This window comes from Acanthochromis polyacanthus, chromosome 23, assembly GCF_021347895.1.
Source record: "Acanthochromis polyacanthus isolate Apoly-LR-REF ecotype Palm Island chromosome 23, KAUST_Apoly_ChrSc, whole genome shotgun sequence".
In the NCBI taxonomy this organism is placed as follows: domain Eukaryota; kingdom Metazoa; phylum Chordata; class Actinopteri; family Pomacentridae; genus Acanthochromis; species Acanthochromis polyacanthus.
Window position 1 is genome coordinate 5,978,112 of NC_067135.1, and position 18,374 is coordinate 5,996,485.

At 40.0% G+C, this 18,374-nt stretch overlaps 1 protein-coding gene across 1 annotated transcript; it reads right to left on the reverse strand.

Annotated features, from left to right (window-relative positions):
• Positions 1 to 12,112: 12,112 nt before the first annotated feature.
• On the reverse strand, positions 12,113 to 17,038 carry tmem256 (transmembrane protein 256). Its single transcript, XM_022204780.2, has 4 exons — positions 16,896 to 17,038; positions 15,524 to 15,561; positions 14,542 to 14,622; positions 12,113 to 12,733 (listed from the first exon to the last, which is right to left on the reverse strand). Exons 1-4 carry the CDS (start codon positions 16,975 to 16,977, stop codon positions 12,590 to 12,592), a joined length of 345 nt encoding a protein of 114 aa, XP_022060472.1. The 5' UTR covers positions 16,978 to 17,038; the 3' UTR covers positions 12,113 to 12,589.
• Positions 17,039 to 18,374: the final 1,336 nt, after the last annotated feature.

Sequence of the window (18,374 nt, forward strand, 5' to 3'; positions counted from 1 at the left end):
CCTCCCCATGGCTCTGTGTGAGTAATACCTGTGGTCTGAGGTGGGAAAACTACATACTTATGATCACATCTGGCATTAATCAATGTATTATAGAGTGATGCTGTTAGTAATAACCGTTGAAGCGTTTGCATACAGTGTTGGAAGTGGTTTTAGTGGTCAGTGCATACTCCTAAGTGCTTATTCATGATGATTTATTGCACACATTAAAAATCAATGCCACAAAAAACATATTTGCATTGCACTGTTATTGGATAGTTGATGTCCAGTGTCAAAAACTGATCAGACTCACAAAAAATAAACAAAATCTGCAGTTTACGGCACAATCAGACGAACTTAAGCATTATTTCTGACATTCAGACCACTTAATATCCATGTTTAGACAGTAAATAGCATTTTGGTGGGTTCTATACCAAATAATATAATGAAAGCAAGTTATGTCAACAATTCAGTCACCATGTCAGTGCTGTAGTCACTTTTTGGCCGGTGAAAAACGGCATTATATGACGTAAAATGATCTTTAAAAGTAATTTTAACTGGTAAAAACAACTGGATAAAAGGTAAAATAATGCAGAAACAGAAGGATAATAGAGAGGAGAGCAATCAGTGTTTGTCATACAAAATAAACTAAAATGAACTAGATATGCCTCCAGATTTAAGTAAAATCTTTTAATTTTGGTGTTTGGTATTGTTTGGTAACACTAAAATACGTTCATCAGATTTGATTTTGAGCTTCCTATGTCTGTGTTCTAGTTCTACATATCTCAGTGAAAGTGGTGGCTCGATTAATAGCAAACGCTTTACATGAAGACACTGCAATTATGTTCATGTACAAACAGAAATGTAATATGTGTGATGATTCAGTGTAACAAAGTTCTAAATGTGTTTTCTCTGTTAAAAATTCGAGGAGAATTGAATAAATTAAACTTATTGTTCTGTGTATTCAGACAATGTGAGTACAAATACAGAAATCCAGCTTCCACTGAGGGCCCAAGTTGGAGTATCACAATATTTAATTAAAAGTTACTAAAATCTAAAGAAAAAAGGTTGAAAAATGAAATAATTTGTGCTTTAGAAGCCTCCTTACTTATGAGACTTATGGGATATGATGACATTTTTGCTCATTTTGTGTGTGATTAGTTTTCTCCTTTGGGTTTAAACATATGCATATTTTTTATTCGAATGTACTTGGGTATTTTTTTTTTAAATTATATTAGATTTGATTACATTAGATCAACTCAGATATGTTTACGCTAAATTCTATGTATATAACCAGTGCTGTATCCAAATGTCCGCTCAGTATGGATATCTTTGACTATAGTTTGTAAATTTACAGTTGACATATTCCCAAAAAAATCCTTCTAATCAACCAAACTCTACAAAAATAACTTTAATCAAATATTCATTTAATCTTATCCACAGAGAACCAAAAATATCTTAATTTGAAAGGAGTTTCCAGCATTTTCCTAACTTCAGGAGACTCACAAGACACACCAAATTATAACTTTTCTCCAAACTCCTCATCTTTCTTGTGAAATATTGATTACTATTAACTCACAGGATGATATCAATAATTATTGGATCACAAGCAAGATCAAAAAATAGAAAAATCTGTATAGATTACATCAAAGACTCAGAGTGAATAGTACTTTTTACTTCTTATGGTGGGAAAATTGATATTTGTGTGTAAAATAGTTTTTTTTTTTTTTAAGGAAAAACTTCTCAAAATCTCAGCTTTTTTTAAAAAAATCTTCAGTTTAGGTGGAAATGAATACTAAAAAAATTTGTGTTGTTTTCCATTTTTTGATCATATCACTGCTGAAATTTCTTTCTGTATAATGAAAGTTTTGTCTTTTGGGAAGCATTTACTGTTTAATATGTGTGCATAAACCTCCTTGATTGCACCCCAAGTTATTCATTTCCTGCATCACTGCGAAATTTCCCCTGGATTGATGGCGTCTGGAATAACCTGTCAGACCTCTCTCTTAGCCTGTCGATGGATCATTACCAACCTCGTGGACTGCAATCACACCGACTGACCGTACGGAGTCGGATTCATCAGCCTTTCCCGTGGCGTAAGTGGAACATTTATCAAGATAATGCTGTCAAACACCACTTAATGAGCGAGTGGAGGGGGTGACACGAGCTATTTGCCAAATGAGGGGTAAGAGACATCCCTGGCCTTCAGCAGACAGAGTGAGACACTTCAAAAAATGTCTCTTAAACTCTCTGCTTTTAACTTTCCTTGACTTTTTCTTAAACCCAGGAGCGAAGGACCGGAGAAACATGCCCACCTCTCTTCACACCTCACTATATATCACCGCTGTCTGGAGGTGGCGGCACCTTAAAAATACTCCTCTTTGCAAGTCAGATCAGGATGAAATTGCAGTCATGTGGTGGCAACGTTTCAGGTCAAGTGTTGGTGTGATTTTCAGAGATTCACTGTCTGGCACCAAGTCAGTGCTTGTTCAGCAAAAGTGATAAAAGAGTGAAAGGCAGGGCAGAAAAGTGGCATTATGGAGGGAAAGGGGAAATGGGAAATAGGATAGAGGAGCTGCTGGAAGGAAATGTCATGCACATAAATAGCTGACAAAATAGATCTCCATTTTTGAAGCTGGCTAATGTTAGCGTTTTAAAATAGAAGAAAAATGTCCATATTCAAGATAAGTGACATATGAACTTTTAATAAATGTTTCATCAGCCATCAATTAGTATTTGAATTGGGATATTTTTCAAGAAAATAAAAATCCAAACCTCATTTTTCCAAACCTTTTTACACCTTTTGACACTTATGGACAAAACATGCGTCTTTGACTTCACATTCATCTGATTCTCAGAGAAAAACTAAGTGATTTCTTTTTTAAAGGACAAATGAAACCCAATGAAATTAATGATTTCTCGATTAGAAACACAAGAAGTCAAGCTGAAACAATTAGACAGCTATTAGTTGATCGGGGAAAAAAATAAATGTTATTTTTTTAAGTGAAAAAGTGAATTTGCAGCTATTTTTGTCACTGTAAATGCAAAAAACATTGTTATTCAAATTAAACAGAACATTTACCTTGTTCTAACCTTTTAATTTTACTTGTGTTTTGTGTTCTTCTTGCCTGTATATTTGTTTCATTTCATATATATGTGGTTTCCAGTTTGTGTTGATGTGAAAAGCGTTCAAATTTAGCAAACAAATGGACACCGTGACTGAGACTCCTGTGACGATTAATGACTTCCAACCAGTGTCCGTCATCATAAGCATTCACACATCATACTTTCTTTACTGTGGGCTCATTTTTCACTGAAACATAAAGTTACAAAAGCTGATAAATCCTGGAATGAATATGTAGAACCAATGCAGGTAGTAAACATAGTGTCTCCACAGATCACAGAGATTTACTTACATCTTTACAAGCTCTACAAACTCGGTGTTTTTCACGGTACTGTGCTCTTGAACTCTAGAAAGATATCTGCTGAATGTATCTTCCAACATTTTGCTGACAACCTGCTCGCTGTACTGTATGCCCTTTTTCATCCTTGGTACATTTATTTTATCGATCAAGTTGTTTGATTTTCCTCTCAGTCTCTCTTCCTGTCTGCTCAGTGTAAACACAGCCTGCAGTTCAGCCCAGTTCACCCTGAGACGTCCCTGAATTGTTGATATGTGTTTTGAAAACCATTAGGTTTTTGGCTTTGTTTGATTTAAATTTAACAGAGCCTATTAGATTCCTGTCACGAGTTATAACCGCTACACTGAATTTGACTACACTGAGACAGATGAAGTTAAATTGTTTTGCTCTCCAAGGTAATCCCAAGGTAAAGGTTTCCATTTTCCAAGTAAGCTTAACCCTGTGAACAACTGTCGGACATTTTAATCAGGTCAGTGCTGGAGGTTTTTATATCCTATAAAATACAACGGAAACAATGTAAAAAATAATCCGTTACAAGTACAATCTCTGCAGCTGAAATTACTGGAGGATGTATTTAAATGATCACATGTGAACACAGTAATATAGCAGAAAAAAATCTATATTATCATAACATTAACAGTATTTTTAATACTGACGCAGTCTGTATGTTGTTGTGTTATTTGAAGTTCTAGGTGGAGTAAACTACTTAAAATTATCGTCAGGTGTGTTTCTCTTTTAGTTTTATTCATTGCATGTTATCTATTTCTAACGTTTGTTTCACTGAGCACTAATACAAATGCTATATAAATAAAGTTTTTATTTCAATTAATAACTTTGATAATCCAGCATTCCTTTCTTTCCTTGACAGTGTTTGAATTATGCATTATATTTTTTATTAGGATTTTTATTATGTTGTTACTAGATATTCTACATTATCATTATTATAATGATCAATAATATTAATAATGATAAGATTAACAATAATAATATTGATTGTGTTTTCAACTAAAACCCAAATTCAGTGGTTCTGAGGTCATCTGAAGTCATATGAAAACTGACGGGATGATTTGTGTTGTGTGTTTCATGTTGTGTGTTTTCTGTTTTGCTGGTATGTAAAATGCAAATAAAGAAAACAGAAAACTAAATAGATCTGACACCTGTGATATGATAAATGGGGCCAGGAAGATGAAGCAAGCTGCAATGAAATAGGAATTGTATTTTTTTTTTTTTGGTCACAAAGGGATTATGAGCCCAAAAAAATGGAAACCTTTATGTAAAATCTACATTATGTAAAACGCACTTGTGAAATACATGTGGTGGTATGAAGTACAGTAAGTCCTAATGGCACGTATGCATGGAGGTAAGAATGAAAATAGTCGAGCAAAGTGCCACAAAATTTTACAAAAAGTGTCTTTTCTGACAATTAGTGCTAATGAGCTAATACCATCAGATCCAAAGGCCTTTTGTAAGTTGACATTTTTTATCATTTTGCTTCTATCTGCCGCCACACTGGCTCTGACTTGAGGAACGCGATGTGACAGACCGTCAGCTATAATTCAAGGGCTTTAACTAAACTTTTGCATTGAAAGATTAAGAATTACATTTTTTACATAGTCCTTCCATTTTCAGAGGCTCAAAAATACTTGAACAAGCTGATACAGTTAGAAATCTGAGAATTATTTGTAATATTTGGATTCCATGGACATCTCCAGCTACTGCGTTTCATCCCTTGACATGCTTTGCAAACGTTTAATGCAGCTGCAGCTTGTTTTTCGGTCTTTCTGCCTTCAGATTTGTCTTCAGTCAGTGAAAAGCAGCTCAGTCGGGTTCAGATCAGGTGACTGGCTCGGCCACTTAAGAGCATTCCATTACTTTGCCCGTCTGAGCTGCCTTCCCTGTATGTTCTAGGTCATTATCCGTCTGCACCGTGAAGCTCCGTCCTCGTTTTTGAAGCATCTGAGTGAGTCTGAGCAGAAAGTGCAGCTCCATACACTTCAGGATTTATTCTGCTACTTCTATCGGCAGTCACATCATCAGTAAACACCAGTGACCCACTTTCACTGGCAACTATACATGCCCATGCCATAGTGCTGTCTCTGTGTTTGACAGATGATCTGATGCGCTTCCTCTCCTTGTCCACACTCTTCACTTCCCCGGTAAAAGTTCAACTGGTTTGAGAATCTTTTTCCAGAAATGTGCAGATGCTTTCTTGTAAAATCTAATCAGTTTCAGCAGTGGTTTGCATCTTGAAATAAACCCGAGGTAGTTCTTTACCTGGTGAGATGTTGTGACTGTCTCCCCTCACCGAGGAAAAAAATCTGCAATCATCCACTTTTTACTAGATCCTCTGAGGGTTTTTGGTATTTCTGAGCTCACCAGACCATTCCTCCTCTTAAAGAACATACCAAATTGCTTATTTGGCCGCTCCTAGTTTCTGCTATCTCTCTGGCTCAATCCCAATCTTCACACTCAAGCACTCTGAGGCACATTCCCAGTTCCCCGTTCCAGGGCTGTCCCACTGTCAGAACCATTTAATGCATGAGGGCTCTGATGCAGGCTTCTCGACCCCAGGCGCCCTCTCCGGGAGCCTGAATGTCTGCAGACTTTCCTGAGGGACTTTCTCACAGATCATTGCAAAAGTGGTATAAATGTGCCCCCTACAAAATGTACATAAACCAAGCGTGGACGGTGCAGGGAGGATGTTTATCTGGAAGCATCTGGCTGCTCCCTGTTGTGGTTATTTATTGCACGGTTGTATTTTCAATCTTTATGCTCACAGTCAGATCCTAAGCTATGGTCGTTTGCCAAACAGGAAGGGATCAACTAGGCAACCAAACACAAATTCATTTATTTCATTTTTTTTCCCTCCAGGCACTACTACTGTCAGGTCAGTGAGAGTTCATCGACACCTCTTTTGACCTGATATTGAGAATTCCCTGCATTCAAGAACTTTTATTTCCTTAATAAATCATGAAATACCAAGTTGAGCGTTAAATTGATTGTCTGGTTAAGTTTGTGAAAATGGAGAGCTGTATAATTCTTAAATGGTTGCTGCAGTATTTTTGTTAAACCCTTCGAATTAAAGCTGAAAGCCTCCACTTAAATCACGTCTTGATTGCCTCACTTCATTAGGCAAAACTAAGAAAACTGTGGTCTAATAACTGCGCCGCCGTGTTATGATCACTTGCAGGAGAAACGCTTATTTATTACATTTATTCCCAGTTGTAAACCTTCACAGTGTCATTAAAAGACTCTTTATGTAATATCATTTACACAACATAATCCCCCCTCTATAGCATCTCCCAGCTGGCTAATAATAATTCCCATTACTCTGTTAGACGACTGCTGCTTGATTGTGGTTATGGCGATACGGCAACAATGACTGCTCCCCCCGGTGCCGTCGCTTTAGTTCCTCTGATGCACCGCCGTCAGACCTGTGCTTGCGGATTGAAGTGAAATGATTGGGTTTAAAGCCGTGAAAAAGGGGGCTGTAGTGATGAGGCCTCGGTGTCCATTGAAGTGAGGGCGGTCATCCATCTGAGGGCGCGATAGCGCTGACCATCATTTAAGTGGCTTGAAAAGGTCAGAGGGGGGAAGCGGGATGTGGGATGGCCATTACAGTCATTCCGCTTCACTGTGCGATCCGCCTCAGCCTGATTGATGCCTTGGAGAGAGGATTTGGCACCGCTGTGGTGTGTATTATAAAGCATGCACTTTAATATATTGCCCGTGTGTGTCTGTTGTCAGGTATCTGTGTGTCCCACCAGTCCCTGTGAATGAAAGAGAGGAAGCTCGGGGTAATCAAGGAAGATGGCCTGGGCAAAGAGTTTCTTTCAGGTCTTTAGATTGAGGATCTGAAGAGTGCACATCCGTCCACATCAGCTCCTTTAAGCTCTCTATCACCTTACTATTCATGACCGATGACTCTCGCACACAACCGCTCTCTTCATTTCTGACCAAAACAGGAGCATGAAATCAATGAAACAAGGAGCCCTTTCCCCCAAACAGAAGGAGCTGATGTAATTAAATTCGTCTGCAGGGTAAGACGAGAAAAGGGCGAGACAGGGAAAGGAGAGGGGGGCGTTTTTTTTTAACTAAATAATATATTCTTTAGTGGAGAAATAAAGCAGAGGAACGCTTGTGAAGTGCAGGGGAGGGTCCCTGGAGGTATAATTAACAATATCTACCATTTCTGTCTGTGCTTCTTTTTTCTCTGATGCTCACAACAGTACAGACTGAGGCAAAAACCAGACAGACTTTCCATCAGTGGGTGTAGACCGTCCTGCTTATTTAGGTCTGTGGATTGCAGCACACAATGCCAGAGAAAGTATTCTTGCCAATTTTCATGTTTTATTGTTTCACAGCTCTGAATCACAGCCGATTTAAAGTCTTTTTTTCCTGATCGCTCATTTTAGCAGGATGCATGTAAATCATCCCAAACGCACCCACAAACAAACACTTTAATACATCACAGTCGGAAAAGCTGCCTCATTTTCAGAGTCCTGGTGTTGTACATGCTGGTTCGCTGTCACACCGTCATGACTGACTGGGACTCTTGAATGAGCTGTCAATGATGCTATTAGTAGCAACTGTGCTTTTCCTGCTACGCGGAGCAGTCGAATCAGTCATCGGAGCAGTTTGACAGTTCGTGAAATATGCTTATTCACTTTCCTGGCAGAGTTCAATGAGAACTTTGATACCTCTGTCATATCTGTTAAATATGAAGCTCCAGCGAGCAGCTGATGAGCTTAGAATAAAGACTGGAAATGGGTAAACAGCTAGCGTGGCTCTTTCCAAGTATTTCTTGGCTCTGAGCAGTTGCCAGATGACCAGCAGAGACTCCAGGAGATTACTGCGTCTGGCCAAGAAACAGTCTGGCACAAAATCCCCGTGAAATGGTGAATTGTGATTTTTACACTTTAGTTTTTGTACGTATTAAACAAACTAAATATACGGTTAATTAATTCCTACTAATTAATAAGCTTCAGAAGATCTGATAGGCTGATTTGGGAGCATTAGACGGTGCCAGGCTAGCTCTCCCAAAATGTTTCTGGTCTTTATGTTAGGCTAGCTCAAAAACTTGCTGTTATTTCATGAACATGGTATTGATCTTTAATCCGACTCTCTGCCAGAAAGTTAATGAGTATATTTCCCCAAATGTCAAACTTTTCCTTTCAGACACAGAAAGAATCTGGCAAGTGCAGTAAAACTGAGTGACCATGCAAGGAGTAAGCGGCAGTTAAACTGGGCCGGTGCCCAGCAGAGCTGAGCTCTTCATCCTGACATCCAAATCACATCCCTCTCACACTTTGAAACATCCACATTCAGGCGCTGTCTCAAGCTGTTCTTTGACTTTATTAAATAACTGTGTCCGTCTCACAACAGCACGATCGATGCATGTGTCTCCAAACCGAGAGACAGGCTGTAGGCAATTTAATTTTCTGATTTGGCATTGGGATCTTAGAGTCGCCTCATAAACCTAAAATGCTTTTCTGCACAGGAAACTGTTTCACACTGATTTCAGAAACAACATTACAACCACCTGCCTAATATTGTATTGTCCTCGCTCAGTCATCCAACATAGCCCTGAGGCGTGGACTCCACCAGAATTCTAAAGGTGTGGAGACATTGGATGAATTTGTGCAGTGGGGCTTCAATGGCACGTCCCACAGATGCTTTGTTGGATTGAGATCTGGGGACTGTGGAGGCAAAACACTTCAACACTTTCTCATGGTCCTCAAACTTTTTCCTGTACAATTTTTGCAGTTTGCCAGGGCGCATTATCTTGCTAAGAAAATCGACTGCCATAACAGAATGCTGCTGCCATAAAGTGGTGTATGTGGTTTTGCAACAACAGGCTGTTTTCCGATGCAGGAACTTGAGAGCTGAGACCTTTAAGGCAGCCTCAACTTTTGTGCATCGCCAATCCACAAGAGTTTTCCCTGTAGAACATCTTCCATGATCATGTTTGGCTAGAAAAAAGTACCGCCTCTATGCACTTCTACTGTGTGGGTCTCAAAGCTGATTGGATAAACTCAGAGAGGACATCACGGTTCAATTTTGCACCGTCTTCATGCTGTTTTCTCCAACATCATCACCTTCATTGTTCTATTTCCTCATATAACTGGAGTTAGGTCCAGTAACTACCATTTTTTAAACTTGACTTGCAATCACTGGAAACAGAATGCCTGAAAGGACCGACTATAAGGCAGCTCTAGTAAACATTCATGCCCCAAGTTCCTGCAGCTGAAAGTCACCTAATGCTTAGTAGGTGTCAAAGTGGCGTCCAATCCAATGCCAGGACTCAAGCTGACCCAGCAGAACATTGCCAAAAGCATCACACTACCTCCACTAGCTTGCCTCCTTCACTTCATGCATCTTGTTGCTATCTTTTCCCTTGTGCCACCTTCTTCCATTGCTCCATAGTCCAGTTCTAATGCTTGCATGCTCATTATAGGTACAGGAACAGCTAACTGCAATGCACTGATACTGTTCTGATATCTTTCTATCACAGCTAGCAGTGAAGTTTTTGAGCATTTTTTGGACAGCCTTCAGTCTTAGGTGCCCATTTTCAGTTCACCAGGTCACCTTTCTTGAAGGTAGGTACCAACCACTGCATACCAGCAACACCCAACAAGACTTATCATTCTGTAGATGCTCTGACCCGGGCGTCTATCCGTTACAATTCAGCCCTCAGATCCCATTTTTCTGACTTCCAACGCATCGACTTGCCCACCTCTTGACAGGTGTCAGTGTAACGAGATAATCAATGTTATTCACTTCACCTCTCAGTGGTTTTAATGCTGTGGTCGATAAGCGTACAGTGGAATAATTGGTGAGCAAAGTGTACGGAGTCCAGTTGGTGGAGTTGTCATGGCAATGGATCTATTGTAAGGAGAAGTCAATAGCTTTTTCCAGAATGAACCTTGATGCTAATGTGATGATTTTAGTACATATTGTATGTGTGGTGCAGATTTTTGAGAGGCCAGAATTAGGTAAATCAAGTGATTCACGTGAGGGTAGATGGTGAATAAAAGTTAAGATGCTGATTTACGTATGGAAACCTGTATTTAATATGTGTAATCAAGTGCATCACTTTGCAGAAATCCATTTTCTTCTCCTGCTGATACATTTCAAGAATGGGGTGTTCATTCAACGGCATTGTAAGCTGAGTGCTGTAGAAAAACAATGTAAAGAAATGACAAGCGCTCCTCTTATTCACTGTGAAAGAACCAATCAGCTTTGTCTGAATCACGCTGGAAGTTATGGTAAAGGAGATTAAGGCCCAAACACAAGGGTCTCTCTTTATCTCACTTTCCATTTCTCGCCCTCTCATGCGCTCACACATTAAATGTGGCCTGCCAGAGCAGAACGCTGTGATCCAGTTAATGGATTTTAACACTGAGGTGCTGTGCTGGCAGCAACAGGATCCACACATGAATGTCAGCTACAGAGACGAAGAAAAAAGTAGCAATAAAATAAGACTGCTCACATCTTGTCAGAGAATCATGCGACTTCCCACTCAAGTATTTAATAAGTGACTGAAAATTTGATGACAGCGCTTCAAATATGCATCAAACAGAGTGGAACACCCTGTAGCTTTCAGTCAGGTGTCTTCTGTAAACGTGAAAGCTGGGAGTCGGGGATGTGTGACTGGGTGTCAGAGCTTTTCTCTATGTGTGATTGCTTGGTCCTGGAACAGCAGACGACTTCCCAGCAGCTACATAATTCTAATGAGGGCTTTATGAGTCGTGATCAAGAGCTCGTTGGCAATGTGTTCGGTCAATAGTGCCTTCTCTTCTGAGCAGAGCCTCGGCTTATGTGCCGACCCCAGCAAATTGACCCGGAGATTTATACAGCTATTTTCTAAAGGTCCCCATTCGTGGGCCTACAGTCAGGAAGGAGAATTAGTGTTTCAATGGATTTCACTTTCAATTTGAATGCGGAGTGGTTGGAACATGGTCCCGGCTGAGGGGAGGCCATTGGTAATGAACTCCTTTGTGCTCAGCCACTTAGAGAATCAAATGCTTGAGGCTATGAAGACATTCAGCACTGCAAGAGAGATGACTTCCTTCAGCTGCCATAGGTGGTGAATCCTATGGATTTATCCACCCTTTGCTGAAAACCACTCAGAGGAAGCCAGCTGAAGTAGCACTGGTGGAAGTCCATTGTGATCAGTTGGCCTTTGAGGACTATAACAAGCTGTAACTCCATCAAGCTTGCATTGATCCATATATGCAGTGGTAAAAAGAGTACTGAAAACCTGTACTCTAAGAAGGGATTCATGGCTACCAAAGGTTTGGAAATGAATTCAAATTGTTAGCCTACACAGTAGAGAGCTATAATTTTATGTAAAAAAAAAAGATTACATGGTGTAAGAGTAAATTACAAACTTGAAAAAGACGCAAGTATGAAATCTTTCCACAAAAAATGACCCGATAAGACTAATAGTAGTTGTAATTTGTAGCCACAAATGAAAGCACTAGATAAATTAAAACCTCCTGTGCCAGTAGCAGAAACACTGGTGGATCAGTATTGGATTTGTGGTCTGTAGACCATAAATATTACGTGCTAAATTGTATGACAACTCATGCAGGAGTTGTTGTGTTGTCTCATAACAAAGCCACAACTTTTCACCTCATTGAAGCTAAAGTAAAGCAAATAGTAAACCCACTAAGATTCACCCTCCGGCTGCAATGATCAGCTGCACAAAATTGGTGTAATGAAAAATATTTATTTGAATTTAAAGCCTTCACATTCATTTTTATATTTTTACTCTATTTAGTCACCTACACTGTATTTACTGCTGTAGGGGGAAACACAGTAAAAATAGAATAATTACAAGACTGGACTTGATTACTGAAATGTATGTTAGCTTATTGGTGATTAGATAAAAACATCCCACAGCAATTTCTTCGTTTTAAGCAATAAATTCTTCTTCTTCTCCAGTTTAACTCATCAAAGGGCCTCAGTCAGAAACAGAAAGCAACGGTCGAAAAGTGATAATCCTGTTGTGACCTTATCTCCTGGTGACACCCACAACCCAAGGCAGGCGGTGGTTGGACGGGTGACATTACAACTCAGCGCTGCCCCTCAGCCAAACTCTTACAAGCTCTCCAGTTCATCCATTAGCAGTCTGACAGTTTAGTGTCACATAGTGGCCCCTTGGAGAAGACGTGAGCTGTCACAGTTCAGAGAATCATGGCCAGCCAGCCGGCGATCATAGCGACGCCCCCCATGGGAGCCACTTTGCGGAGGCCGGGGTCCCCTGTCAGAGCCTGGTGGTACAAGGCGCCACAGAACATCCCCATGCCTGCGATCAGGATGGTACCGGCCTGTTGGGAAACAGCATTTTTAATCAGTGAGGTTACATCTGTACAAAGACGCTTTCAGACTTGCGTTGGAAGTGCATAAAAAAGTTCCCCAAATCAAGACATACACATAAATCTGTGGATGTGAAGTGAAAATATGCAGCCTGCCTCCAGTCACACAACGCCGCAGAAAAGATGCAAAGTGAGCCGGGGATGGTGAATCAGCCTGTCCAAACCTTCCAGCAGTCAAGGCCAAATGTTTGCCTCCACTCTGGTTTCAAAGCATCCTTTTAACTCTGACAATGCACCATATTTCATTCACTTTGGAGCACGGCAACCTTTTCAGCCTCCACAGCGCTGTCAGAAAAGCTGAAGTGAACCTTCAATGCCACCTCTCGCCATTTTCCAAGGATTTTTGAAAATTATTTCAAATTGGATGTTATTTAACACTGTTTAAAAAAATGTCCATGCACGGTGCGATTCTGAAACTGCCAGTACGTTTTCAGTGCATTTGGTGAAATTCACATTCAAACTGCTGCCGCTTGCCGTGTCAGGAAACTGGGCAATTTAACCATTTACCAGCACTCTGTTCTCCATTCACTTCTGTTTCTGCTGTTTTAAAAACAGACCTTTTTGATCTCTTTGCTTGCTTGCTAACAAGCTTTCATACATTTTCAACTGCAACAGGTCATGTTCATCACTTAATATAATAGACATCAGGCTTACACCAATTTACAACCCTATTTGTGCATCGATTTTTCTCTGTAACAAATTTCAAATTAATCTACTCCACCATCTCTGCACATATCCAATTTTCTCCTACTACTGGACAGCCTAAAATAACAGTAGAAAACAGGGGAGGTGTGCCAATATGGGGGCTGAAAATACAAATTAAGATGTGCCAGAGGATGTGAGAATAGCGGTTTCTTAGGAAATACAGAAGGTGGAGTGTAAAGTAGCAATCTCTAGATCTGTTTCATAGGGTTGCTGTGTCTGTTGCCACAGAAGAGAAATAAAGACTCTCTGTTTTTGTCGTCTTACTACAGCATCCTTCATTCTTCACAGCAGAGTTGTGTGAAAGTCCACTAGAAACACAGAACTAGATAAAGTAATCGTGACCCGATAACAGTGGTCTGTTTCGTGGTTTCCCACAGCTCCAAACTTGGCCTCGCGATGCATTTTGTAGGGTAGGTTAAATAGGAATAATGCTACATTCAAAGTTCATTTAGACAAGTGCATTAGAAGACAGAAAGACCTGCAGATCTTCTGTGCCAATTCATGATTTCCTACATCCATGTGCTCAGGCTGATAAGCAGACATACGGTACTTTCTTTATACTACAGTGGGGCCCCCTCAGCCACATAGCTCCTCACACTGGGCACAGAAAAACACACCGGGTTATTTTTCAGGCTTACAGAGGATTTCTGGAGAATTTAGAACTTCCCTACTGTGTTTGGGCTCCACTTCTAGAAGGCATGCACAAATCCAAGTCCTTCCAAAGTCTCGCACTGACTATTTCGATTACGACTCCGTTTAGTGATGAATTCTAAAGTTATGGATGACACAGAATCTCCTTGACAGTCTCTTTTAACATTAAACATTTGTTTTAAGCACTCCTGGTACAGGCGCAAGTTTTTAAAAGTTTCCATCGCTGTTTATAAGGCAGAGTTCATTCAAAACAGCATCTTCTGTAATTACAGTCCATAGGAATACTGATTCTGTAAGCGAAGACAGACAGAAAAGACCAGAGTGACACTAACACACTGGTTCCATTTCAAGGCATACTTAAGTACCTCCATCCCTGTGAGATGGTAGCAGGCGTCCATACTCACCACAGCAGGTTTGCCAGAGTGGGCAGCTCCCAGCAGGGCCAGGCTGTGGTAAAAATGGTACTTGTTGGCAGTTTCAAATAGCTGGAAAGGCACATACACAAAAGACAGAGCTTTCAGAAGTATCCAGCTCTCTCCAATCAGTCTTCAGTTCAGTCAATCAAACATTTTCTGGAAAGGCCTGAAAAGGGCTAGTATTATGGAGTGTAAATGGATTATAAGAGGATACGTAATGAGCCACTAATGTAGAAGGGCTGCCATCAGACACCTATTACACCATTTTCATCAATTAGGGCAAGTTCTCTAATCACATAAGGGACAGATCTTACTCTGAAAAAGAAACCTTTTACCAGTTTTTGAGGCCAAGAAAGTTTTCAGATCAATAGTGCAATTCAACAAGTGAGGAAAAATGATCTTTTGGCAACTTTTTAGCTTGCTGTGAGTGAATAAGTGTTGCTACAGTGACTGTAAATCAAGATGATGATCAGCAGCGGGTTCACTCAAGCAGAAAGTGTTTTTAGCGATGTGCCAAAAGTTGTAAACAGACTCCTGCACGCTGTCGAACCTGAAAAATACATTTATGTGCAGCACTTTGGTGCTAAACCTTCGACAGTTTCCAGAATCATACAACAAACTGGTAAAGCAAAACACAATCTAAAGCAGCAGTCGTACATGTATCTCCACAGTATTTACTTTAATTTAATTTCTCTTAATTTTTTTATTCTTTCATAATTTTAGTTGTATTCGGGTCACCAACCTGACACAAAACCTAGAACGATGCTTTCCTGTGTAAATATATTCTTCTAGGTTCATCTTAAAATGTAACCTGCAAGACTTTGGGGGAGTCATTTTATAGTTATCTCCACATTTAATGTAAATGGTTTGGGGAGTCAGACAGCCGATATCAATGTACAAAGAGTTTCTTAATATTGAAACAGCATCAGAAAATTTTCAGCAGAATTTCTTAACAGTTCTATTTACATACCACTCTCTGGTAGTCATCAGGGTCACTGTTTTTGAAACCTAAAATGAGAAACATGGAACAGAAAAAATGAAATGGTGCAGTATGGAAATGAAATGTTACACATAATCACATATGAACTGAACATGACACAGGGTGATGATAAGTTTAATGACTTCCCATGAGTGCTGCACACATCATTTTAATAATTATTTCTTTGTGGATCATAAATCCTCTGAAGCCACGAGGCGTCCAGTAGTTCTTGTGAAAACCAGCATAATGCTTCTACAAGATTATAGCAATAGATTGGCCCAGCTCTTATTCAGTCCTGATTCTTTCACCTTATGTAAATTTTAAAAACAAGACGATATCACTGACAGCCTATATTTTGTTTTTTCTGTGCATTATTGAAGCAGCACATCTACTTGGCACGCCAACATTTTCAGTCGTTACAGGGCTCATCATTGTCGGCATCTGATGGTAGCTGGCTGACTAATTCAAGGCAAAGCTTGAAGGACGTGGATGTTAAGTTTTTTTAAATAGAAAAAAGATGAAAACTATGAGATAGAGGATGCAGAGGAAAGAGTTATCTCTTTGTAGATAAGCTGTCATTAGACCAAACATGAAGAGGGATTTTGGTGTTGCTTGATCAGCAACACAGACAGCAAATTTATTGTATATTTGAGGGATTGCACTGTGGCATTTTAGTCTCCTACTCTACTACTTAAATGGTCGATCATCCAAATTACCATCACATAAACTTATTCGATGCACCGATCTCAATCCAGCTGGTAGCCTAAACTGGCGACTCCAGTGTAGCTCAGTGATTGTCAAGTGCTGTTGCCACAAGGCGGATCATGTATGAAGAATTCAATTTCCAAATCACACACAGACACATGATTACAGCTGTAAATCAACACTGATAAGACTGATTAAAAAGCAAACAACTGGAAAACTATTGGCCTAGCTAGACAGTACACAATGTGATATTAATGTGGAAGTAGAATTACCTTAGTATTGGATTAATTTAGTACCTTTGTACTTATCAGAGTGAAATATGGAAATAACGTTTCAAGATCTGTATGTTGCCCATTCACCCATCATGACACTCTGAGGAGGCGGGTCACCTTCATTACGAAATTGTGTATTTTAGTGAAATAACGCGATGCCTGTTAGTTAGTTAGGAAGCCGAATTAAATATTAGCCTGTTGAAGATTAGCAACAGTCCTGAGTCGGTATTTTAGCTTTATGGAGCCGCGTGATAAGGAGCCGAACTTTAAATCGCCATATTTTGATATGGAGTCTGGAGAAGATAAGTGCTAGCTTGCTAGTTCTCCCTGACTCCTTTCACTATTTCGCTGAATTAGAAAGATACGGAGATTAAGCTAGTGCCTACCGTGAGCTCCGTACGCCCCAGCTGCCACCGCCGAGGCCCCGGACAGAGCCGCTAACCTTCGGACCACAACAGAAGCGTTCATGTTGTGCAGCTGCGTTTACCAAACAACCGGAAGACGCGTAACCGTGTGTTGCATTCACTGTCTTTTTATACCTTCGGTGCGCTGAAATCGCTTGTCACGGACTATTAGCTACCTATGAGTTAGCACAGCATTATAAAGTAACAACAACAAGATTAAAACAGAACACATTTTCTATCATGCTAACAAAGGATATTAAACAATTAATTAAACTAATATGACGACTTCGCTTTGCATTAATTTGAGTTTCGACAAAAGTCCCGCTTCTTGGCTACATGTGTGACAGCTCCGTGTGTTCTTATATTTACGACATTCCTGTGAGGTCATGAACGCCGCACCTCGGTTGTACGGAGCCCATAGACTGTGAGAATATATATATATATATATATATATATATATATATATATATATATATATATATATATATATATATATATATGTATAAAGTCTATATGTATATAAAGTATATACAGTTTATGACGGAGCCCCGTTCATTCCAGGGCTTCCAGGTTCCGGGCACATCCGTTTGGGAGACTTGAACCAAAATGGCGACTGTCGTGCCACAGTTTCAGCCCCACGGGGCAAATTTCAGAACTCCACCAAACAAATCTGACACTGACATGACACTTGAGCAGTCATTGTTATGCCTTTAGGTTTCCTGTCTGAGGTCGTGCATGTGAGCGTAGGCATTTCATGCTCCTATTGCTGGCCACTGTTGACTTTCACAGCTTTTACGTAGAATTGCAGAGCAGAATTGAAGAGGAAACATTTGAAAGCAGTTTTTTTGGTTGCTAAATCTGATCCTGTTGTAGCTATACTTGATGCACATTGACCTTCACTGTGCAAAATGCAAAGAAAATTGAACATTCTTATGTTTTACATCTTGCTTAGTTGAGGACCTCCCATCTAAAATGCATTATTCAAGGCAGGGCTGAGTTATATTATTGTGATGCTTTTATATGAATAATTAATTTTCTCCACAGAGGGGTTGCTTAGCTTTAGAGAGGAGTTTATGCTGCCTCTTTTTCAGAATCACCAAACTGCCACATTGCACCGAACGATAACCTCAAGGGTGCGGAGGGTGCATTTCTGTGCAGCGCTTTGTAATTTATCTTCATATTTTTGGAAACGCCGGTGAATTTCCACGCTTTGGAGAATTACCCGTTATGTTTGATGTGTTTTCCTGCCTGATGAATGTGTTGTGCACTAATTCTGATGTTACCCTTTGATGAAAACACACTAATCCCTGTAGAGATCCCGCCAAAAGGGGGAGCTGTATTGCTTTCTCATGTGCCAAAGTTTGTGGATGGATGAAGTGTGTGCATGTGTGTGTGTGTGTGTGTGTGTGTGTGTGTGTGTGTGTGTGTGTGTGTGCGCACAGAGGGGGCAGGGGGACTTCT